Source organism: Filicampus tigris, chromosome 22, assembly GCF_054856515.1.
Source record: "Filicampus tigris isolate MCC_2025a chromosome 22, RoL_Ftig_1.0, whole genome shotgun sequence".
NCBI classification, from domain to species: Eukaryota; Metazoa; Chordata; class Actinopteri; order Syngnathiformes; family Syngnathidae; genus Filicampus; species Filicampus tigris.
In genome coordinates, this window is record NC_141238.1 from 7,235,106 (window position 1) to 7,260,686 (window position 25,581).

General features: G+C 42.4%; 1 protein-coding gene across 3 annotated transcripts in view; it reads left to right on the forward strand.

Moving 5' to 3' along the window:
• The window catches only part of tbc1d22a (TBC1 domain family, member 22a), a 79,447-nt gene that overhangs the window by 40,858 nt on the left and 13,008 nt on the right, over positions 1-25,581 (forward strand). For all 3 annotated transcript variants that reach the window (XM_086021720.1, XM_086021719.1, XM_086021718.1), the window contains 3 exons: positions 3,345-3,420; positions 9,175-9,302; positions 15,780-15,875. In XM_086021720.1, coding sequence (XP_085877846.1) covers positions 3,345-3,420; positions 9,175-9,302; positions 15,780-15,875 — 300 coding nt within the window. The remainder of the gene's footprint in view (positions 1-3,344; positions 3,421-9,174; positions 9,303-15,779; positions 15,876-25,581) is intronic.

Below are 25,581 nucleotides of genomic sequence, written 5' to 3' on the forward strand. Positions count from 1 at the left end.
GGGTCCGCCGTCTTAACGTCGAGCAGAAGGTAGCAAGACCGAAGCAGGCTGGTCATTGGCTCCTTCAGGAATCCCATTGACACTCTCAGACTCTAAATTGCCCATAGGTGTGAATGTGAGTGGAAATTCACTTTACGTATTTCTTGAACTACAGTCATGTAATACTGAGCCAATATCCGCCCACCCCTCCTGGTCACATTTAGTAAAGACAGGTCTTAAATCTTTCTGTCGAAAGACTGGAATTTGCCTCCTTAAAATGGCAGATACCCTAGAAGGGTTCGTTTTCTGGCACCAGGCTACTCTTTGGGTTACCAATTTCTGAACATGGGGGGCATCTCGACAGTACGAGCCAATAATTGGTCCGAAAAAAGTAACGCAGAAGGTGGCATTTATCAAAAACAATCATGTTCTTGTTAATAGAACAAGTTACAAAGGAAGAACACCAAAGAAATGTATTTGCTCCTCCGAAAACGTACGAAAACGATGCCCAGCTTTGAGTCACCCAGTCCTGGCGAGCCCATTCCAGATATGAGCCAGCCAATCCAGATCTACAAAATTTGTTCCACCAATTGCTCACTGAAATCCTTCAATCCCTCTCGTATATTGTATCCAGTCTTGTCTTTATCTCAACCTGTTTTCTGAAATCTTCTTTTCTCTCACTCACGTGCGTCAAACCACTAGCAGATAACTGCACTGTCCTTCGCTTTCCCAACGCCGTCACATCTATTATCGTAAAGCCTTTATCTTTACCTGTCATCTGTCTCTTTTCCGCTCACCAACACAAACGCCATGCCCGCTCGCCGCATTGTTGTCCAACTCGCTGATAGACATCGGGCGCCACAATGGAAGGCAATCTGAGTCCAGTGTGAGCCATTGTTGTCTCTAATAGAATGGACTTTAGAGGTGAAGAGGAGCTATTGATTCAGCTGAGAGCCAGTGGAGAGGCTTTTGACACCTGGCAGAACGTCGTGCTTGTATGCTAGATCCTTTTGATTGGTGTGTGGGCAGTTCCGTTTCTACGACAGGCCAAGATTTGGTGAGAAGGGGAGAGCGCATAGATCGGGGAATATGGGAGAGTCGTTTCGTCTCTGCGCCCTATTTGATCAAAGGTGCATCATATCAGAGTTGACCTGAAGGAGCAGGACGGGATGGAAAAAAAAGGTGAGAGTAAAACAAAGGAGATGCTTGGGTGATGTAAAGAGACTGAGGAGATAAGGTCAAAAAGAAATGAAGAAAAGACCATCTAAATGAGACTAACAGGACGGGAAAAAAAAAAACCCTGACTGAACGAGGGTTTCTCTGAACCGATCCATCGCTCTAAACATCACTACCTATGATTCGTATAACGAAATGCTCTGCAGGAATAATGAAACATAACTTCATAGTTAAATGTGTTTATTCCCACCAGTCAAGACAGCCACATCAACTTTGGACTAGATGGGTCAAGTAAAAAAAAAAAAAAAAACACTGTACACAGAATAACAGTGGCTGTTTGTAAGTGAAAGACATGTAAAGAAAGTCTCAGGAGAGACAGGAGGCACTGAAGAGAAACGTGAGAAGAGGATTTGTCTTTGTGAATTTAAACTGAGATAACCTGATTGAATTGCATTGGAAAATCAAGCACAAAGTGAGGAGCTGCGCCGTAGAGAGATACTGTACCAAAAAACAAAAACGAAGAACTGGGAAAATGTGCTGCAGTGACTGAAAGCAGGACAACAAGAAGCAGGTTAGAGTAAGAGAAAGGGGAGTTGATTAAAGCCAGCAGCCTCAATAATGCAAATGTAATTACTCCCAACGCCTGCTCTGCACCTCACCAAATTAACACCAGTGGAGAAGAGGATGGAACTTGGAAAATAGAGTGGAATTATAAAAGGCAAATGTGATTCAGATAAATAGATGGAGGAGGCTTCATGAATTAGTAGATTGAGTAAATAGCTCTTGGGAATTCATCCTCTTATTCTTTAAAAGCGCCCATCCAAATCATTTCAGGTCACAAGAACCAAAGAAACACTTGTCATGGCGACACTGCTTGCCTTTGCTTGCCTCCTTGACTCCCTGACATGAGCCTGCCAAGGTGTCGGAGCTGTAACAGTAGCTGCAGGATTTTTCTGCCCATAATTTTCCTCTGACCCGTAAAAAAAAAAAAACGATAAGTTAAAGTGCTCAATGACAGACACCTGTGGAACTCCACAAGCTTTGTTGATGCACTTGATTTGTTAACACCAAAGTATAATGGGTACTAATGTGTGGTTTATGCTTTCTTAGCTCCATACTATTCATTTGGAGCCCGATGACTCATTCAGTTGATAAGCAGGGAAGACTGATTCCAATAAAGATCGAATACCAAAAAAGGACCTAAAGCAGAATGGCTCTACCAAGCCAACCGCCAGTAGGCTCAGGGGGATGCGCACGCGCACCTTCGTTCTGCTGATCGTGAAGGACAACTAGAGCTGTTTATTCCTAAATCACCTCTCCCTCCCTTCTTCCCTCCTTCTCTCTCCTCTCCTTCTCATTTTCTCTTTCCATCACTCTCTCTGCTTGTTGGATGGTTTGCCACATCAGCTGTTCTCCGGCCATACTGAAATGACCCCTCAAGGAAACTTAATCCTCCTCGTGTGTGTGAATGGGTGTGTATGTGTGTGTGGTTGGAGTCGCCCACAGAATGCTTACAGGCCCTTCTCATCTGCACATTCTGCAAGTTTGACGAAGCATAGTCGTCCACCCTTGCGATCGTGTCATTATTACAACCTGAAGTGTACCGCAGGTTTATTTGCATTTTCGACACGTGTGTAAACGGCGGTCTTTGCAAATGTACACGTTTTAATTCCATCTAATGTTCCATTTTTGCCACCCGCGAGACAATCGGCTCCCCGCTTTGTCTTCAAGGCCACACACTGATTTTAATAGACTGCTCGAGTGGCGTGTTTGATGCGCAAAGCGAGACCTGGCAAGCACATCAAGCCTGTAATGGCTGCTGCTCTTTTCCCGTGAGAAAATGAACCGTCGGGGGCGGGGGGGATTGTGAAATCCCGGACCATTTTGTGTCGGGGATATTCAGTTGGCTGCAGACCACCAAGGGAACAATTTTAGCAATGTTTTCCAGGAAATTACTGGGAAACATGACAAGTATTCCTATGACGGCATTCTGTTTGATTGAATCAGCCCGAGTGTTGGCCGAATCTCCCCGTATTTATTCCTCGCGAGGTTACGTTTTCGCCTGCATCTGTTGCACGAGCCCCTCTCATACATGTCAAGGGTATTGCTTTGAGAATGGTTGTTTATTCTAAAGACCTAGCCATATGATGGACACTTGACCACATCAGACCACTGCTCTTTCTTCCCAGGACAACTACACGTTTGCACAGCCGGGCATCCAAAGGAAAGTCAAGGCCCTGGAGGAGCTGGTCAGCAGGATTGATGGTAAGTCTCATGCTTATCGTATCTCTGCAGCTTATTTTCACAAAGGCCTCAACAGAAACGGGGCATTGCATGCATTTTAGAGGATAGACCGATGTGATTTTTTTCAGGGCCGATACCGATACTGATTATTAGTAGTCAAGGAGGCCGATAACTGATATTTGGGGCCGATATTCATTTTCAGTAAAAAAGGAAAATATTGGCGTTAAAAGAAAATGTTACTCTTATCTTTGTTGCAACTTCTTAAAGCATGTTTATTGAGCAATGTTTCAGGTTTGCATAATGTTTATTTATTTATTTATTTATTATTTAAAGACATTTTTGACAATATACATCTCTGTTATAAAGTCCATTACAAAAAGCTCAGGAAGGACCCGGGGTGTTAAAAAGGATAACTGAAAAATTAAACAGTAGCTCCATGTAGTTTTCTACAGTAAAACTTCAAAATGACAGAAATGTTAAATTTTCACATATCTTTGTTTTGTTTTCCACATTTTTAAATTGATTTATTATCGACCAGCAGAGTTTTCAAAAAGGCCGATGCCGTTATTCGTCAAAAAGCCAAATATCGGTGCCGATAATCGGCCCGGCCCATAATTGGTCCATCCCTAATGCATTGCTATTGAAACGTCCTAAAATCTGAGAGTCCTGACAATCGAAGCTACTACTATGCTATGATGAAAATACAGCACAACAGCATTTGTTTCCAATTTGAAATATGGCTCAATAAATGTTGGGAAACATTGTTTTAGCTGTCCTAAATGACAGCGGTAAAGACTCTTTAAGTTCTAGAAAAAAAGGTAAACTCATGCCTCAAGCAGGTCTCATTGGAACGTGCCTTTGTATAATGGCCATGCTATTGGATAACCTTGCAATGTCCCACGATGCCGTCACCCTCTTTGTCAGTAAGGGCGAGGAGAGGACTTAACTCAACACTCCCGAGTGTATGCGTGTGTGTGTGCGCGTGTGTGTGTGTGTGTGTCCAGGTCATGTTTTTCCTTTGCGAGTGTGTATTTGAAAACGTGTGTGTGTGTGCGCCAGTGTTAATGAAAACAGATTGTTTGCATTTGGACCGTGAATGTGGGTTTGAAAAGAAATTAAGACAAAGCCGAACAATGTCCTTGCGACACTTATAAGCTTGGGCGCACAGCACCAGCAAAAAGGCTCGAAAAATATGACTCGGCACGTTCCGCTGTGTCTTACTCCATAAGTGCCCTGTCATCACAGCCAGGGCACGGGCATTTTCTACCTCGCTGGTTTGACATTACCACTCCTAATGAGATCACTGATAGCCTTTGTCTAGTGTTACACGATCGCTTTTCGCTTTGCTGTCGACAGGTCGCCTGCTTTTTGGGGCGTCTCAATGGCTTGTCATCTTTTCCAAATTGGTTTAGCAGCACCTATCAGATAAAAGATTGGCTTGTGAAACTGGGATTTTCAATCCTATCACGTGTTCATGTTCGACCTTGGAGATGGTCAAGGAGTAGGGTTGAACCATTAACCGAATTAAAATTGACCACCCAGGAGAGTAAAATGCAATTTACTTAAACGCGCTGGGAAAGAGGAACCTTGAAAAAAAACTTGGAAAAATCGCATATTAAATCGCAATAGAAATATTGAGGAAAAAAAAAAATTGTAATTGGGTAATTTTTCAAAATGGTTCAGCCCTATTAAGGAGAGTTAGGACTAAGTTAATGGTCAGCATGGGCAACATATTGCTGATTTCTCTGCCACTCCTTCCCTCTGTTTTAATAACTGTGATAAAACCAAAATGCAAATTAAAGGCACGCCACCATTCCCTGTACCCGCATGCCCATGTAGTTAAAGACCTTGTAAAGTACAAACAATTTCTCAGTTTTACAGATTAACTGGGGATTCACATTCAAGTTTAGTGGCTGTTGAAACCACAGGGTGGAGATCATTAGCTTTTAAAACAATGCCAATTTAGCACCATTCTTCAGGAGACTGTGAGTCATTAAAAAAATAAATAAATAACCGTGGTTAATTCCATCAGCATATAGAGCATATACATTTTGTGGGAAATGACGTTGCTTACACAGCAGAAAATAATTGAACACAGAAGTAGTCGCTGTGTTTATTGCCTCGATTGCTCTCGATTAAAAATGACAGGATTTTTTTTTTTTTTTTTTTACACTGCCCGCCCCTCATAATTATTCCACTTGTAACGACTCGCGCAAACTCCTGTTTGCCTTGTTCGACGCCATCACAGGCACCCTACCTCCTCCAAAGACAAGCTACTCTGTCGGCGTGCGTAGAATGTCTCTCTGATCTCTTTATCTCTCCCTTATCTTCTGTCTGTGTATTTGTCGCGAGCAAGTGCATTAGCACGAGTTCATTAACATGCAAATTGCCCAAAGGTGAATTTAGTTATGCAAATGGGAGGCACACTGACAGCGTGTGCTGTGTGCGCCTGCATTGTGTTAAATAGCTTCGAGTTGGGTTGAGATAGTATTATGAAAGATAAAAGAGCAACATGACAAAACCTATACGGTTCTGTAGCTTTGACTTTAAAGTAGATGCGCGTTTGCAAGCGTAGCATTGATATGTTGAAAGTTGAGCGTGTGTTTCTTGTGTGTTAACTTTTGAAAGTGCAAATACTTGCAACCAGCTCCTGCAGTCCCCAGACTGGCCAGCCACTTTGGATTTGGGTTCCAGGTATAATGAACTCAATCACTGCCATTGAAGACTATCGATGTCAAAGGTCCACTTTAACTGGGCCGGAAGCGCAGACGTTAAAAACACTTCTTTAGAAGACGATAATGGTGTTATTTTATTTTCCTCATCAAGTAAACTGTTTGTCAGAAGTATATTCTGATAGCTCATTCCATTAACTTAATTCATCTTTCAATGGCAGCCATTTTAAAAAAGTAAGCCTTTTGAGTGTCAGAACATTCTGCCTGATCTTTTTTTATGCACAACAATGGCTTTTACGGTCATAACTTTTACCTTTCCGCTATAAAATGACAATGAATGTGCTTTTGATGGCAAAGCAATGCATTTACAAAAACTCATCAGTGTAACAATTTTACTTTTGACATACTTTATAAACTATTTGCACGTTATGTAGTAGTAGTAGTATTTAGTAGTGTGTGTGTGCGTGCATCATACTACGCATGTGTTAGCGTTTGAGTGTGTGTATTTTATGACCCTTATGTCATCGCTGCAAAAGGCAAACAGGGGTGTCCATTAACTGTACAGTAAAGGTGTTTTTTGGTCGCACTACATTGCAGGCTAATGACTTCAGAAGGATAGAATCCTGGATAAAACAAAAGTCAGTTCATGTGAGTGTGAAGCAAATAAAGGTCAGATGAGAGTGAGAGAGATCAGGAGTTTGTAGTTGTGATTATGCTGTGCACCAAGGAGAGTCAAACCAAAACATCCCCATCAGCACGATAGCCGAAAATATTCACCCGTCACTGTACGACCTCTGACCGTCCCGTGTTCGCCCGCGCCTCGCCAGCCACGAGCCGGCGGTGTGGCCCCCGTCCTCAACTTGAGCCCCGCAGTAGGAAAGGAGACAAGACTCATCAGTCAATCAGCCTCCATGAGCGATGTCATCCTCCACCTTGCTCGGCCCGCCGTTACCAGCCGACCCAGCATGCCGAGCGCCGTGCCAGCTGGACTGCAGCCCAGAGTTAAAAAGCCACACGTTTCAGCATGTGTGTGTGCGTGTGTTAATTTTAGCTACTGTGATAATTCCTCATGACAAACGACAATCTAACTACCTGCACTTCCTCATCGTGTTTGCTCAAGTCCCTAATACTAGACGGAGCGAGTTCATTAGGGTAATTTAACTTTGTCCAAAAAGTTGTTCCCGGCTGTTTGGCAGCCGGCCGAGCTCTGTCACCCTTCGCCGTTAATGGGGCGGCCATGTTGTGTGCTCCTCGCAGCGGCGTGCAGTAATTACACTGCATTGGCGAGCACAGCAGCAGCGGCTCGAGTTTACGCTACGCGAGGTTCGCTAGACAGGTGTCATTCAAGTGATTGCTCTTTGGTGTTATGTGCTCCTGCCTGGAAATGTACATTCTAATGTGCGGGGCATCCAAATTGTATTGAATGCGGTGCTGTGTGTGTGCGCGCCTGTGTGCTTGTCAGTCAAAACGATGCCATAGTTCCTCCAGAACTGCCTTTTCTCACAGTTTCTCTGACAGCGCTGTAATTATAGCTCTCTTATGAGGCACACGTGTGTGTGTGTGTGTGTGTGAAAGGGAGATTGAGTGTCACCGTTGGATTGCTGTGAAGTATATCAGCCACTGGAAAAAAGAGCAATGTTTTTAATCGTTTGTTACATAAAGACAGCGAAAAGCAACATTTATCCGCAACATAGAAAAGAAACAAATCGGCAGTCTTTAAATGTAATAATCTATTCATCTCACTTAGCGGAATGCACGCAGACCTGCCACGGAGTTAAAAAAAAATAATAATAAAAAATTGCCCTTGCAGATTTTAACATACTGTGGAGATGTGAAAGAGGCAGCGGCCTGTGAATGATTTTTAATATTTTTGGGCATTTTTACCAACGGTTTGGTCGTAAACTTGGCTGCTATAAAACGTTTGAAAGGGAATCTCCGCTGTTTGTGGTGTACAGGGACCTATCCCAGTCATATGTATTTAAAAAATAAAATGAAATTGTAGATAATGGCGGCAAGCCCTTAAAACTGAGAGGACCATAAAGCATCAAAACGATGCACCTGGCATGTACGCGGGAATGAACCTATGTTACATAAACGACTGCATTCAGTTGTTCAGTTATTCAACACAAACAAACCACCTTCATTTGAGGCTCATCAATAGTATTAGCTTATAAACTCACCTAAATAGCATGCAATAAAAAAAGAAACTGACGTGACACTACCTTATTTTTCCAGTGTCAAGTCAAAAGTTAGAATGTTTTCCTGCTATACACTGAACCGTTTTGAAACCTCCATCAGACAGTACAGCGCGATTGGTCACCGCGAGACAGGCCGCACTGATTCAGCAAGAAAACGTCACCATGAATACAAAGCTGCTTTTTGCTCCGCATCAACACTCGGAGGCCGGCATGTGATAATCAATAGCTGTTATGTGTGCGTTTGTTTTAATGGCACCTGTGCTGTCGACTGGAAGTGGGGTCATTGCAGCAATTAAGAATTTTTTTTTTTTTCTTCTTCACATAAATCCACACACTGGTCAATAATGTCAAGATGTACAGATGATTAAGGGTGACTATTGGGTTCAAATGAAGGGAAGGATAACAAACTCAGCGATTTGCTGTTTAGGTGCCGAGGCCAAAGTCAAAATATTGCTTTGAAGCCCTCTTGAGGCCGTCGAGGAGCTTCAACAACCGTTGACACTCACATTCTCGACTCTTCACAGAACTTAACGTGGGTTTTTAGAAAAAGAGAATGCGAAGCTATAAATTAGCTTATAAAGAGTAATGACTTTTTGTAGTGTAGTATTGGTGTGTTGATGTGTGTTTTTTTAAGGGGCATGGCCTAGTGAGGGACATCAGGAGCTGAGTTTTGACCCGCATCTCCCTGCGAGTTTCATCTTAGGCCTCTCGCGACAATTACTGTATTGACTTATCGTTCGAGAATTAAAATGAACGCGATCGTTTTTTTGTGTTGTTGTTTTTTTTCTGATCCTGATAAACGTTCACATTCGTCACCAATATTCGGTCTTGTGCCCACAAAAACAACACGTGCACCCCGGAGCGCTTTTACAAATGTCCGATCTTGTTCCTTCTTCGTCTTGCAGAGTCGGTGCATCATCACATGCAGCATTACGAGGTGGAATACTTGCAGTTTGCCTTTCGCTGGATGAACAACCTCTTGATGCGGGAGCTGCCGCTACGGTGCACTATTAGACTGTGGGACACCTACCAGGTAATGACACTTTGACAGTAAACATACTTACTGCAATGGCGTAACTGTGTTGACAGAGGGCAAGCTCTTAATCAGGTTCCAAACATGCCTCCACCGTGGTTGTGGCGCTGCCCTTTTCACATTGAAACCCCCCCCCCACCACCACCACATCTATTTATTTATCAAGGTGGTTAACCTCCTTTTAGCATCGGCAATTACGCCTAATGTTTGTTATTGATCCATCGCCCGCTACTTGTGTGGATAGCACTTGAGCTGGGCCGAAAATGTAATGCGGAATTTGCGGTCGTCGCAGAGGTGGAAAGTGCAAATGCATTGTTTGATCAGAGAAGGAGAGAATTGAATGTGAATATGTTTCTTGAATGAATGGTTCGAATGAATCCCCAGTAAATGTTTGTAGTATTATTAATGTCGAGATTCTGCGTGGTTCATAACACAATTTATTAAAATATTGAATACTCAAAATGTTATGAAAGAGTTGACGTATTAAGTGAGGAAAAATAAAACAGTGAGTCCCAAAAATATTTGGAGTTGCCTTGACAGTTATTCAATCAGTAACGGCGACCCGCACAGACCTCGGTAATTATTTTCTTAATGAAATAAAAAAAAAAAAAAAATGTCATTGAGTATTCCAAAGCTTGTGTTTATAAAGTAACCCCTAGTGATCAAGGTCTTGTGGCTAATGGATCTCTTGCACATGGCTATATGGTTATATATATATATATCATACTTCAACTGTGAGTGACCAGTATAATCAACTTGAAAGAAGAGGCATGTTCAGTACAGCAATTGCGGACTGTTCTGAAGCACTTAAAGACTATAACTGGAGACCTACTGCTGAATTGCGAAGGAAAAAAAAAAAAAAAAACCCCCGCTGCCATCTGAAAGTTGGAAAAAACACAAACTGACAGTTGAGTGAGTTGCCCAGCTACACGTTGTTCTTGTAATCCAGCCTTTAAATATTTGATTCTACAATGCTGTTTGGATGGCAGCCCCGTCGCACACGTAGGTACAATGCACAAACACGCACAGTACACCTGTTTTTTGGCAGGCTCTGTCACCTGTAGTCCTCCTCGAGTTGGGGAATCAGGCCATTTCCGCTCATGAAACTTTCAGCACGACAGCAGCTATAAACTGCTCTTGTCTGTTCTACTCTTAGCTCTTGTCTGTGTGGAATTTTTCAACAGTGAAAATCACATGTACACCAAATTGCAAACAAATCAAACAGTTTTGGGGAACTTTGAACAATAGGAAATAGATGGGAAGCAAACAGCTGGGTGGGAACTTTTAAACGATATAAAATGATCAAATAAATGTCAAAATATGTATGAAACCAAATTACTAGGTGGGAACTTTTAACAGAAAAGGAAAATTATTGAAGGGGGCAAGCAAAACGTAGGGAACCTAAATGGCAACATTTACTAATAGAAGAGTGGGGAAATTTTAAATTAACCTAACAATAAAATAAAAAAGCGATCAAGACCAAAATACTGGGTGGGACCATGGCTCCTTCATTTGTGATAAAGTGAGAAATGTGCAAACTAGCGTTTTAATTTCAAGTTTTGAAATACATATTTGACCCTGTTAACATGTGCCAAACATCTCCGAATGTTAGCATTAGCAGCAATGCTACCCTCAAAAGCAGCTAATTCAGAGTGACTGCAGTGACTGTTTTTTTTCGGCTCGCCACTTTAACGTTTTTGTAAGGTAACTCTAAGACCTATTTCTGCTTTAATCAAGCATTCGACTTATTTTCAGCTTTTTATTTTTACCATTCATTCATCTTGTTTTATGCAGGAATGAGCAAAAAAAAATGCAAAGCGAGGCTGTTGGACACAAACATGTTTTTTGGGTCACTCCAAATGCCCCTGATAAATAGGAAGCCTTTGCCCTTTGCCTCCGAGCGTCTGCGCCCGTTCCAAGGGAGGCTTTAACCTGAGTGTTGTAATGTCTCCGCTGTGGTCTTCTTTCTGCGGCGTGACCATCTGTTCAACTAGCTCGCTCCAACACAAGCCAGCTTTTTGCTTTCTCTCTCAATTTCTCTCAAGCTCTCATATTTGTTTTCCCCCCACCAATGTATGGCATCTTCCTGTTTGGCTGGCTCTGGTTTTTACAAATGATAATTTATCATTCAGCCCCTTTTTGTTTTGCCTTGCATTTGTCACTATCAGTGTTGGGCAGGTTACTTAAAAAAATGTAATATGTTACATATTACTGGTTACTTGCATTTGAAAGTAATACGTTTCTTTACAGTATTGCCGTCTGTGTAGAGTAATGCATTACATTACTTTAAAGTTACTTTTTTCCCCCCAATAAATTGTAATTCCTCATATGGTTGGGCGGGGTGCACAAAGTTAAAGTCGAATGAGGTCTATATTGCATCTGCAAATATGGTTACTATAAATAGATGAACGGCACATCTTATTGAAATTAAACATGTTGATAGCTTATGTTAGTTCAATAATAAAAAACAAAAGTGCACTTCAAGAATGAGGTATAAAAATAACAAAATATGCAGTCTGGTTGCAAAGTATTTTGGAAACTGTGCATACAACCTGCCTGGGAATAATTGGGAAAAAAAAAAAGAGCATGAGGACAGCATAAATAATGACTCATGTTGAACATTTTAAAATATATCTTATTTCGGTCTTCTTACTTTTCCTGCGTTAAGAATCTTCACCTCTGGTCTGTAAAAATCCAACTTTCGTTGTTTTTGTTTGCCGTCATCTTCCACCTGTTTGCTAGCCAGAGGTGCTTTAGCCTCTAGCTTAAAGTTGCAGTGCACTCTATCCAAGTGTTTCTTGAGGTTACGAGTGCTATTCTTAGAACGCAGACAGTTCCTTCGGCCTCCCACCAGTGCATAAAGTGCACCGTACAGTTAGATTATTGTCCTTTCCGCGAGAAATTCAAAACGGTGCGAACAAATCCACTTAGAAAACGTTGAATGACACACTTCATCCTTGTCGCGATCTCCAAACTAAAGTATCTTCTTCTGTAAAGCGGTCTTCTACTCGTACATCTGACGCGCTTGCAGTATTTATTCGACATTTACGCCATCGTGACAGCCCGCGGATTGTAACGCGTTCCTGGACTTAGTAACTGTAACATTATGACAAAAATATGAGTAACGCGCTGTATTACCCAATCGCCGACAAAATGTAATATATTACCGTTGCTACTTTCCCCCCCCCCAACACTGGTCACTATTCATCCTGCTAAGAGAAGGGATGGAAGCGACATTAAAAACACACACGCAGTAATTATGTAGAGGGAAAAAAAATCACATTCACTTTCCCTCCCCAGCAGGCGGTCAGGCATGCAGACAGACAGGGAGCAATTTATCCCTGTTGCGCAGAGCATGAAATTAGCAAGTAACACAGAGTGGCAGCATTAGCATGGCTGTTAAAGAGATACTATGTAACACTTAGAGCCGCTGAATCATGCTTCTGTCCGTGCATGCGCGTTATCACGCTCGTTGTTGAGTGACCACTACATGTATGTGTGCAAGTACGGAAACGATGGCTTTGAATTTTTTATTGATTTATTTTAGTTATTTTTTCTACCGCCTCGGTTATTTGGGTGAGTCATGGTGTAAGACTTGGTAAATTGTGTTTTGTTGTACTTTGCAAGAATGACCTTGCATTTATTTTGATATTTATGATTGTGTAAGATGTACATAGTTCAAATAATTGGCACTCGACTATGGAAATGTGCTGAGTTTTTTTTTCCTCCTGCAAATTTAATAGGCACCCGCCAATGCCATTATTTTAAATGGCCATCCTTTTCAGTTGACCAAAGTGCTTGGTCTCATTTACAACTTAAAATAGGTGTTTAGTTAAAAATCCCTTTTGCATCAGTGAAAGAGAGCATTGTGAACATGACGCTCCTGTCAGCAGTAATCCTGTCGTCCAAAAAGTGCTTCTCACGCGTCACTCAAGCGTCCGCCTTTCTGACATTTGCTGTCCTTCCCGTGTAATTATTGCGTCAGCGCTTGATCATCTTACATCACTGCGGCGGCGCCTTCACCTTGCCCGCCATGGGTTTGCGGGTATTTCAATGAAGCGCCGCGTCATGCCGCTTGCTTTTGCGAGACGCTGTGAATCCCGCGTGAGCCGACGCAGCAGTTTGAAGCCGCCTTGACATTGCGATATTCCCACATTCCCGCTCGCGTCTGTTTACCTTGCTTTGCGTTTCCCCCCTCCATCACCTTTTCCCCTCACCCACTCCCTCGCCGCTTTGATCCGCCAGTCGAGCACGTCTCCGCCAATATGACTGCCGCCACACGAGGGCCGCTGGATAGGAGACATAACAGGGGAGGAGACGCGCGGATTTCACGGAGTCACCTTGACTAGCTAGACAAACTTTATTTTGTAGTTCATAATGGCGAGAATGTCAATGAAATGAAGAGGCGGCGGCGGCGCGATAGGACAGTAGGGAGGGATAGTGTGTCAGGGAGAGAAATTGATGTGGAACGAGACAAAGAGTGATGGATGATACAAATGCGGCTAACATTTATTACTGTCAACATTAATCTGTTGGGATGGTAGGGCCTGATGTTTTGCCTTTGCATGTATTTTGGACAAGACACTTTTTGGCAAGAGTGGTTGGAGTGAAGCCCAGTTCATTTTCTTAAAATGCCATACCAAGAGTTATACTTAAAACATGTCCCTACCACAGCTTAGCGCGGAACATGTGATTTGAGGGCTAAACAATTAATCAGGTTCAAATCAAATTGTGCTAGAATGCCATTTTCAACTCTCATATGCCGATGTTTTTGAAACTTTTTTTTGTTCGAATTTTGTGAAATTGTCATATTGAATGCTTAACTCGTTCACTGCCAGGCATTTTCAGATCCTCTTTTGCCCTAACGTTTGAAAAAATTTGAAGAAAAAAAAAAAAATAGAAATAACTTCCTGGGACTGAATGGCTGGACTTGTGAAAAGACAAATAAATACGTCAATGGCAGTGAATGATGTAAAAGTTTGGTAAGTTGACAATTGTAATATAAATAGATAAATAAATTCTCTCATATTATTAATTTGTGCTTCATTTGCCTTGATTTTAGTGCAAGCCCACCCTAAAGGCAATTACATTTATGTACGATAAAACTGATCGTTTATTGTAGTACAGATGAATTTATTGCTTGCGTTTGTTAAAAGTACATATGAAACGACCTTGAAAAAAAATTATCGCTTGAGGGGGGCGAATGCAATTCAATTCCTTTTCAAAGTCATTCAACCCTAAAATGATTTAACCAGAATCAGTATGACATGGCAGTTATAGCAATGATGGTTGTTGCTCACGAATCCAACTGATTATAACGTTATACAAAATCGTTTTGGAGCCTCAAAACATTGCAGCATGCACTTACCGAGTGTTTGCGTACGTAAGCGCGGAGCTACGGCATCGACCAGGAACACGTTACTTACTGTACATAGGTCAGTAGGGTGTTTAAAAGACAGATTTGGATTAGTCAAGGAAGAGTGAAGAATTGCTGCATTGGCCTAGCAAGCCTACGACAAAGCTTCAAGATGTTTTTTGGCAGGGAGCGAGATAAGAGTGGATTTGAGTTTTATAGTCGGTCGAAGTTTACCAGCGCCCTCAACCGTGAACTCAAAACCCACACTCGGGAGAAGAAAAGGAAATTAAAGCCACAAATCTTTTTGGCCGCTGATAAACATGGCGCTCCCGCCGTGTCACTCATACACTCGCGCATCTGTGTTTGCGTTTGCTCGCTCCTGTTGTTTGGACGCCCAGCTGCCAGGTCAGAGCAACGCGGCGGCGTATACGGGCCGCGTCACGCCACGCTTGGCTGCTCGCAAACATCCCCTCGAACAGTCACTCCGTAGGGCAAAAGGCAAGACTAACGTCGGGGATTTTCTCTTACCAACGTCAGCGTAGTAGTGCGTACGCTGAGGCGCACGCATGAGTGCAATGGCACACTTTAATCCCCCGAATTTGGGGAGGGGACTGAATATGGATAGCTAAATCTCCCTGACAAGCATGCCAGAATTAGCTCAACAAATTCCACCATTTACACTTTGAATATTGGGAGCCATCCTTAAAGGGGCCCACACGCTTCTAAGTGACTCGCAGTCAAAGAGCCGAGTAATTATCCTCCATGTGATAGGGCTCGGGAGGAAAATGAATAAGAACAAGGAACATCTCATCCTTTGTCTCTCTGCTACTCTAATTCCCTACTGCTTATAAAAAAAAAAAAAATTAAGAATAAATAAAAAAAAGCGGGCTGCCAAACATAATGAGGGGTTGAAATAAGAAGGCGTGCAACGAAAAAAAAACAGGAATTGTGTCGCTTGGTTGCTCGGCATATGCATATTTCTGGTTTCTGGCAGGAAATGTTCTTTCAATTTTGGCGATCCTAACGGTTATATGTGTAAAAATTAAATGCGAGGAAGGGGAAACTCTTGACATTATTTCCTTGCGCTATTAACAGCGGCTTTTTCATCTTGTTCCCTCTAGGCTGAACCCGAGGGCTTCTCCCATTTCCATCTCTACGTCTGCGCAGCCTTCCTGGTGAGGTGGAGGAAAGAGATTCTAGAGGAGCGAGACTTTCAGGTAAACCAACAAGAAAAAAAAAAAAAAGAAGAAAAAAAAAAAACACATCCGGCTGCTTATAGCACGGAGCTCAATCGAGTGTATATGGCGCGTGAGAAATCTACCGGTCTGTAATTGCGGACTTGTTCACGGTCGGCATCCTTCTCCATGACCTCCATGGTCATTAACTGGAAGGTTCAGAAGTCACGAGTGCATTAGTGGGTGGCGCTAGACAGCTGCCAGAAGGTGACTTTGCTGTCCTGCTCAGCGGGAAACATGACTCTTTAACTGCACTGGCGCGGTGTGACATCAGCTCATGCGCACGCTTGGCGTGATAGTCCCAAAAGCGATACGGTCTAAGATTTCCGGGAAAATCTGCCCGAAAATTTGGCCTCAGAAGTCGGACTATGCCATTGAGACTTCAGCTCAATGAGAATCTAGTCGGGGTCGCTCTTTCCATAGCGTCTTTCTTTTCGACAGTTCCCCCATCCAGTAGTTGTCCGTTAGTGAATTTAGCATGCGCTCCAAAAACAGTTAAATCAATACCAACCTTTTTTTTAATTTTTTATTTTTTAATGCAAATACAAACCAATTGTGGGGGTTGGGTTATTTATTTGACTTTTGGGGTTATTTTAGACCCAACTGTTCTCAAAAGTATCAATCTTCAACCATGCCGAATCAAACCTCAAAATATGCACCCAACTCGATGAATTAGGTTAATATCGCCTTGCCTATTAGAATGCTTGCGGAGACCCGGATTTATTTCATCATGATTAATTCAATGTGGAGTCCACCGACACATCTGAGCACCTACACACCTTAAGCGTCCCGCGCAGTCGTGGCGACGAGCGCGCACCCCGCGCTGACTACCAAGTGGTGCACCAAGGGCAAAGTATCTGTCTTCATAGACTTGAGAGGAGAAATAAGAGTTGCACGCTGTGTGGAGGATCAGGGAGTGAATAGGAGGCTAGAAAATGAGAATGCAGGTTATCATAGTTAAAATGTGCGATATAGCGGGGCGCAAACAATGAACTGCAATATCGTAGGGTAATGCTACATACAGAAAGTACACGGTTCAGCTTGGGGGAGAAGCAAAGCGTATTTCACAAACAGCTGAAAAGCTCTGCCGAAGCGATCGTCACGATAGCCGAAGCGAAGTCAGGAAGAGGCGGCAGCTGACCCCGTCTAACGACACGAAGGCTTTTTTTTTTTTCCCCAAAGTACTTTACGATGTTGCGATGAAGAGCCGATTATGCTCCGAGACAGACGTCGGCGGATGTCGGGAGTTGGGCAACGTGACACGGCACAGCCGGCTCATCCGTCTCCACTTTAGCGCCCGGGCTCGACCTCACTCCATTTTCCCATTTGTCCGGCTCGTTTGGAGGGCGCTGCTTTTCGTTCGTTCCCATTTCATATTGAACTCGGGGGGTCACCGAAGGCTTTTAAATAACGCCCTGCGACGATGTGGACAATGCAAACGTCTAACGTCTTTTTTTTCAGACAGCACTCAACAAGGTATAGCCAGTAGGAAACGGCATAGGTGCACTAGTGTCTGTATTTTTCAACCCTTTTATTTTCTCCTCAAATTGTAGCTTGCAAAAAACAGCCCCCAAAAGGCAGATCTTCTAAACCGGTCTTTTCCGCAAAACACATTCAGCCAAATGTCATCATGGCATTTGACAATATACTGCAAATGAGCTCTCTCTGCCCATTTGTTAATGTCGTCATGTCTCATGCCTGCACTTAATTTTGCACACGTCTGTGTGATACTGCGAAGCACTTTCTCCATCAGTGGACCAATATGCAGGAAATACGGCACAGTCTCTTCGCAGAATTGCCCAAAAGAACACTTCGTTTTAAGTATTTTGGGCACAGATTAATGTCAGCGGGGGAGCCGAAAAGTTAACATTCCCTCTCTTCCAAAGCTTTAGTGGTTTAATTCCCCAAGATTTCTGCCCCTGATCCACCGAGTGTGAGTTCAGACGTGGGCCTGGCAGGTTTTTAAGGGCCTAGTGAGCAACTTCTTATCAACTCGCACAGCCCACTTGTGTCACATCTGCTTTGCGTACTCCTTTTTCCACTCACTCGCTTGCCGTTACTAATTTCGCCCGTGACTAAGATACGTTTCGGAATGCAGCGTCTTTTCTAACTAGGGCCAGGCACAATAAATAAATCAATTCACGTGTCATTTTACATGTAAAAAAAAAAAAAAAAGAACGCAGGCATCTAATCCAACATCGCTCTTTTCAAACAGTGTTGAAAAAATTGCTGTACGCAGCAGTGAGTTTAAAACAACAAAGAATAATAAATATGATACAGGCGTACCTATATTCAAAAACAACTGTAACAATAAAAGTCAACGTTTCAATCTGTTAAAAGGCAAAAAGAAAAAAATGCATAATTAATTTCCCCACTTGTCAAAAAAGGAAGCAACTTATTCAGTGTTCTGCCTAAGTAGGCTGTCGCAGACAAGAAAATGGCAAGTAAACAGGAAGGGAGTGACAGTAAAGTAAGGTGAGGGATGACAAAAAATAAATTCCAATCTAGTTCAGACCTCGCTGGTTTTGTGCCTCAGCGGGCTGTCATAGAAATTGAAACAGCTGAGTTAAGCTAAATAGAGAGAGCTCGGTTTTATGAGCTACAAAAATAACCGGTGTCCAAGCTAACACAGCAAGTGAATTTGAGACATAATGTAAGTTTTCAATTTTGAATCCAGAGTACTCATTCCCCTCTTTTTTTTTTTTTTTCGGAATCCCAGCATTTACTTCTATCATTGCATTTTTCGAAAAAAAATATATATATATACATATACATATATACATATACAGCACTGTCGTCCTTCATTGTGCATAAAGTACGTAAATATTAGCTAATGGGTTTCAATGAAAAACGTAGAGCAGCAGCGGTGAATGATTGATTCACTTTATTGGTTTTAATTAACCGACAGGAAGAAAGTCATTTCAAATGACGATTTGCCAGCGGTTATCTGGCGTTGTATGGTGAGTAAAGCGCGAACCTCCTCCGCCATGTTCGGTGGGCCCGGTTAAGCCGCTAAATGAAAAGCGGGAGGGCGGAGGTGGTTACTCCCCGAGCAATCCAGCCTCCGGCGTTCCGCTTGGGCGAGCACCGCTCCCGCTAACCGACGACCTGGGACGCATATGCCCGCTAGCGCATGTGCCCGTCATACCTTTTTCTTTTTTTTTTTCCCCCCTCCTGTCACTGAACGCAAGCGCGCTCAAGAGACAGGAAAAAGCTTTACATGCCCATAAATAATGCTGCATATATTGTAGCGTTTTATTTGCGCTTGTCACGCTTATAGAGTACATGTAGTAACATTGAAGGGGCTGGGGGAGATGCTGCCCAGACCTCAATGCAGGAAAAAAAAAAAAAAAAAAAAAAAAGAAAAGCTTTTAAACAATGTTGAGCTTGATTGGCATATTCCTCTTTTTTAAAAAAAGAATATTGACACGGTTCAAGTTTTAGGGCTTGTTTGACCTACGCAGAGCTGCAAAAGAAAGGAAAAAGACATTATTATTTTATTTTTTTTCCAACGCAGGCCATTAAATGAAAAACGGAGCAGTAGACATGGTAACAGGTATGAGGAATGTCAAAAAGTAGCTGGTTTACCCAAATTCGGAGGTCATTAAAGAACATTTGCCGTGTTTGTGTAGTCTTTGGATGACATGGCAGCTTCACCGTGGGTTAAGGTGCCATGTTAACGAACTGTCCAAGATTCAGGGACTTCATGGAGTCTCCACTTGTTGCCTGGCAACTGCTCCTTCTTGTGTTGTTTTGCTTTTCTTTTTTTTTTTTTCGCGTCTGAAGATGAAGCCAACAAGATACAAAGAACAGGTTTTAATTAGCCTGCTTCTCGGGACTTGCTGGGTGGCATTTGTTTGCTTCAATCGGACGGATCGGTGCTTTTGCTTTCTCCTGCCTCTCAGCATTTTTGGTGCTCCTATTGGAAGAATGTGCTTCCTTATACTAGCCGTTTTTTTTTTTAGTTAAATACATCTATAAAATTCAATAACAAGCTCCTTTCTAATAAATATCTTACTTTACCTGTTAGCTCCTGGAAACTATTTGAGGCAATATCTTTTTTTGTGTCATAACAAATAGACAATTAAATGACGAGATGTATCTTCCAAATGAGCAGAGAATTGCCTCATTAGCTATTGGAATGACACATCCAGTTGGGCTTTTATCCACCTGCCTTTTCATGACTTGGCCGAGCCATTTTCACGTCCGCACCTCTCCCCGGCACGCCACATGCCCGACTCCTCTTTTAGCGCCCACTGTTTGCCAGAGGGCCCATTTAGTGTAATTATACGAGCTACAGAAAGCTAATGGCCCTGACAGAGCAGTGCCTATGCCCATTACACCTCAGGATGCCACAAAACACCATTACCACCGCCGGCTACCTGGAGTGTGCGCATGCAGGTGACAGTCACGTGTGTGTGTGTGTGTGTGTGTGTGTGTTGGGGGTCTTCATGTAGATGTGCTAGGAAGGAGGTCAGAGGTGGAATGATGCATGTCAGAGAAAACGGTGCACTTCTTACGGCTGTTGGTCACGAGTGCATGTCTTGAATGTGTGCCTGTTTTTCGCGCAACACATCTGTCATCGCGCCGCCATTAATTTCTCCGAGGAGTTCGCCGCTCGCTGTTAGGCGACACCCCGGGAACGACAGCGAGGCACCTTGAAAGGCTTCAAGCTCTCATATCCTCACTTGACTTAGCACCGTTTCATCTTGCCAGCGAAATGGCCCTTTCGGTTTGATTGGTTTATTTGATGTGGCTTCTGATCAAGTAGCTTCGGCAGAGGTCTGCACTGCACCTTAGCACTCCTTTTAGCTGTATTTTTGAGCCCCTTAAATTAAAATCGCAAAATTTCTTTTTCACAAAAATCGGATTGATTAATTTCGTTGATAACCCCTCCGGTTTTGAATGAAAATGAATGATAAAATTAACCGTCAGCCGTTGCTTACTGTAGCCGTAAAGCGCAGGATGATAGAGGACTGCGACATTCTGTAATCTTTCTAATCTCTTCAGCAGAAATGAGACAGAGTTTGAAACACTTCCGGTTTTCTCGTCTTTCCAATTTACACAGTATTAAACACAATCACCACCTAGTGGCGAAAAGTGGAGTTACATATCAAAATAAAGACACAAAATTGAGTTACAAATCGACCCAAAAAAAAAATACACGAAATAGCTGGACCATCTCCATCATCAATAAAAGCCATTAATTGCTCAGCTTCACTTTGTGCGCTAATTAACACATATGCATGAGTAATCATAGCTAAAGCCGGGTACGCACATTTTAGTTCTTAACATCTTAACCGATTTTTAAAATGTCAGATACCCCACAGATGACGAATAAATTCATCCTCGGTGTGCTAATTTAATTGATCTTGTACTGGGGATACCCAACAGATTACACTCCACTTAAAACCATGGCTGTCGTAGTACCAAGATTGACCTCTGAGAGGCAGCATGGTCCCACAGTGCATCCAGACGCAATCGTAGAAGAACTAGAAGCTAGGCCAGCTGGTGGCTTATCTAGTAACTACCTTACATGGTGGTCGGAAGATATCCTTATCATTTTTATTCAATATTTGATTCGCTTCCTGATCGTTCCGTTTCATCACATTCAGGCCCTGCACTTCAGGATAATCAGTCAAGAGAATCCTTTCGAGATAATCGGCCTTTCCTGACAGGCTCAAATGCTAAAATCTGGCCTGATTTCTTTATTTATTTTTATTTTTTTTGTGTGTGATTGTGTGTGTGTGTGTGTGTGTGTGTGTGTGTGCGTGTGTGTGTAAAAACCTGCAAGAAAGTTCATCGAGTGAATGTGAGTGGCAGTGTAATAGCATACAAAGATAGTGAGGCGAGATTCAGGATGTAACAAAAACATAAAAGCAAATGCAATAGTCTCTTCTCTTCAAGTAAGAGCCTCAGCACCGACTCTATCGACAATCTGCTTTCCCCCTCACTATCAATAGCCATTAAGCACTTTAAGAATTGCCAAGTGAAGGGGATGGCGAGCTAATTGCCTTTTTTGTAACATACTGTGTACAGTCATGGCGGATCAATGTGTTGGTGCTGCGGGACCGAATGAATATCCATTCTTAAATAACAGCAGGAAGCCACGCGCGCATGTAACAGACACAATGAAAAACGCGCTTGTTTTCTTGGCGAGGGACTATACAAGCCATTAAGAAACCGTTCTGCGAAGAGCGGTGCATATTAGATCAGAGGACTTTGATTACAACCCAATTTTTGGAATAATATTAGACAATGGTGCTCTGCCACCTGTGTGTTTGTAAGGGCCCGATCCTGACAGCCAAGACGTATGCCATTAAAGCCATTAGCCCCGCAGAAGTGATAGCAGGCAGATGGTCGCCAAACTGAAATATGGCCTTAATGAAGCTCCTCAGTCACCAAAGATGCCTTAGCGCGCATACACAACGCAGCACTTGATTAGACGGCGGTCGGTCCCTGCTACTATAGCACTGTAATTAGAGGACCTTGTAGATTTATGGAGATTATGCTAGCACATGCTTCGCTCCCTGCTGATAACAAGAGGATGGACAGTGCATCCCGAAAGTATTTATAGCGCGTGACTTTTTCCACGTTTTCCCAAATGGAATACTTATGTTTTTAATCCCCAGAATTATACACGCACAACAAATTTAGAAATTGCATGCATTCACACAGCCGTTCGTATTATTCGTCGTATTTTTGTCCTTGTCTCCTGAGACGATGCTCTCATTCGCTTCCTCCGGTCCGCGTTGAGTGAAATACACGCCACGTTACCAAACGGCACAGTGAGTACTTGTCACCCTTTACATAGGCTGACTGACTGCTGGCAAATTTGAAGACATCAGTGATGCTAATTAGAAGACGCACTTAAGTTGAACATGCCGCGATGGTCAAATTATTTTTAATCTTTTGTAGGGGCAGCGATGCTTTTGTCCAGTCATGTTTCATGAGTTATTTGTTTTTAATAACTCTTTTGTAACACAATTCAAAGGCAATGGTTAATTTTCACGTTTTGAACGTATTATTGTTATTTTGTCAATGCGTGCATATATGACTTCTTAGCGGGATAAGGCTCGAACAACAAAATGTGGAAAAAGCGAAGCGCTATAAATACTTTTCGGAGGCACCGGAGGTGTGTTAGCAAGTTGCTAGAAAAACAAGTTTCTATCAACAGAATGCCAATGTCTATCCATCATACCATCGACTGGTTATGCAAGATTTTTTTTTTTTCTTTTGAGTTTGCGGTGAATGATGAAGAGAACCAAAGAGCCTTAGGGAGAGGCCAGTACATGCTGTCTAGCCCCAGGCTTCCAGTATCCACTCGGGCAAAGCGTAGCATATTTCAACATTAAACATAACATGAGGCATACGCCACTTGTAATGTTTCCCAGATCCCTTTTATCAAGACTCCTATTAACAATGCTTGAGTTGCCCTCAGTTTAATGCGCGCAGCAGGACGTCAGCAGCCCAAAACCGTTTCTTTCTTCTTTAATTGTAAACATTATGTATTATTTGCCACCGTATTGCGCTCATGTGAGGACAGGCATTAGCATAAATACTCGCTCCGCGCCCCAGTTATTTTGCCGCGTGAGCGGTGAAAGAGGCGAGTGGATAGTGACGCTCGGCGGAATACAGATGAGCAAAAGGCACGACTGAAAGACCATCGGCCGCCCTTTCTCTCCTTCTCCTTCCGCTCTTTTCCCCAAATGCTCCTAGTGAAGTCACTTCAGAGGGAGTGCGCCTTTGTGAACAACAGGGGGGGGGGGGGGGGGGGGCACAAGGTCAGCACCTCAAAGTCGAGGTCCAAGTTTTCTTTGCGGAAAAAAAACAGGCAGCTGTTGAGTTCAACAAATAATTCCTCACCTATTGGAAATGTACTTTGGTTTGTTGGCCACAGTCGCACGGACAGTCTTGTCTCCAATATGCACGGAACCAAGAAAATTCTTTGAATATATATAGTAAAGCGACAAAGCCCCCAATAGCAAATATTTGCAACGGACAGCCTCCCTCAAAATGTTAACAATCGCCTTTATCAATAGTTTAAAATATACCACAAACTAGTCTCCAGAAACAGTTAAACATAAATTAAAATGTATCTAACCACCCTTAGAATTTTTCAGAGGGGGGTGGGTTTTGGTTGGGATTTCACCGTAAGTGTGCAACAAATTTCATAGTGGTGAAAGCTAGCTAATTACCGACCTAGTTAGCTGGCTAGTAGTTATACAACCGAGTGGGTTGTTTGCTTGGTTAACTAGCAGTTGGTTTAAGTAGTTAGTCAATTTGTTAACTAGATCGTTAGCAAGCCAGTAATTTCTTTTAGTCGATGATTGGTTGTTCATTTAGCTAGGTAGTTATTTACGGGCAGTTATCTACTGTACCTAGTTAGCTTGCTATTGATTACATTGTTAATTGATGAATATTAAGTAGTTTTTTTGTAGCTAGCTAACAAAGAGCTTGTTGGTTTGTAATGTAGTTGGTCTGTCAGTCAGTTAGCTAGGTCGTAATTAGTTTGGTAGCTCATTCGTTAGCTAATTGTTTGGTTACATCTGTAGTCGGCTGTTAGTTAGGAATAGTGTAGTGGTTGGTTGTTTTATTGGCTAGTGAGTAATTTGGTGCTTAGCTGCCCTAGTAAGTCAGTTGCTTAGAAGAGGTTTCATTGAGATCATAATTAGTTGTTTTTTTAGCTCATTAGCATATATATATATTTGTATTATTTGGATAGCTTGGCAGGTAGTTATTTTGCAATTTGTTAGTTAGCTACCTATCTAGTTAGCGATATGTCAGTTAAAATAGTTTGTTTGTTGCATGGTTAGCTAGTATTTAGTTTTGTTAGCTCGCTAGGTAGTTGGTTAGTAATTTAGTCAGTTATTCAGTTAGTTAACTAAGTCATTAGTTCGTCTGATTGCTCACTAATTATTTATCAAAATAAATAAGTTATTGATCTAGTTAGTTAGCTTGCAAATAGTCAGTTTTTATTGTATAGCTAGTTTGCTCGCTAGCTAGTTAGTTGCTTAGTTGGGTCTCCACTTTGTTAGTGGAGCTAGTAGTTAGTCAGCTAGTTAGTGGTTATGTACCGTAGCCTTCTTGGTTGGTTAGTTAGCTAGTTAGTCAGTCTGACAGTTAACCAACTCAACTAGTTAGCCAACTCAATTAGTTAGCTCTGTCATTACCTTATTAGTTAATTGAGTATGATTGGTAGTTTGTTAGAAAGTTATGCCCTGTCTTTAAATGTTCATTAAGTAGATACTCAATGTGATGTAACAGAACTGTGCAAAAACCCTTCAAATGTCCGGTTTTTCTGTGGAAACTTTATTTTCTGATCTATATCAAATGCTGGCAAAACAACCTTAAACTGGTGACATTGAAAAATGAGTTTAATACTTGAATTACTCATCAGTGTCACTCCATGTTCCAACATTTGGACCTAATTGGCGCTAGTATTAACGCAACACACTCAGGCATCAACAGCTTTGTCTGTTTAATGAGTTTGTCATTGCTTTTGTCTTTTCACTCAAACGTTGAAAGGCCTGTGATCCGCCGTTAATGTTTATTTAATTATCTCTGACAAACATTTATTTATCCTCCGCCCAAACATGTTGTCGCCAAAGTTTTCCCTGTCTCCCGTTCACCTTTTAAAGTTGGTCTCGGTGCTAGAGGTGAAACACAGCAAAAGTGCCTGATGGGG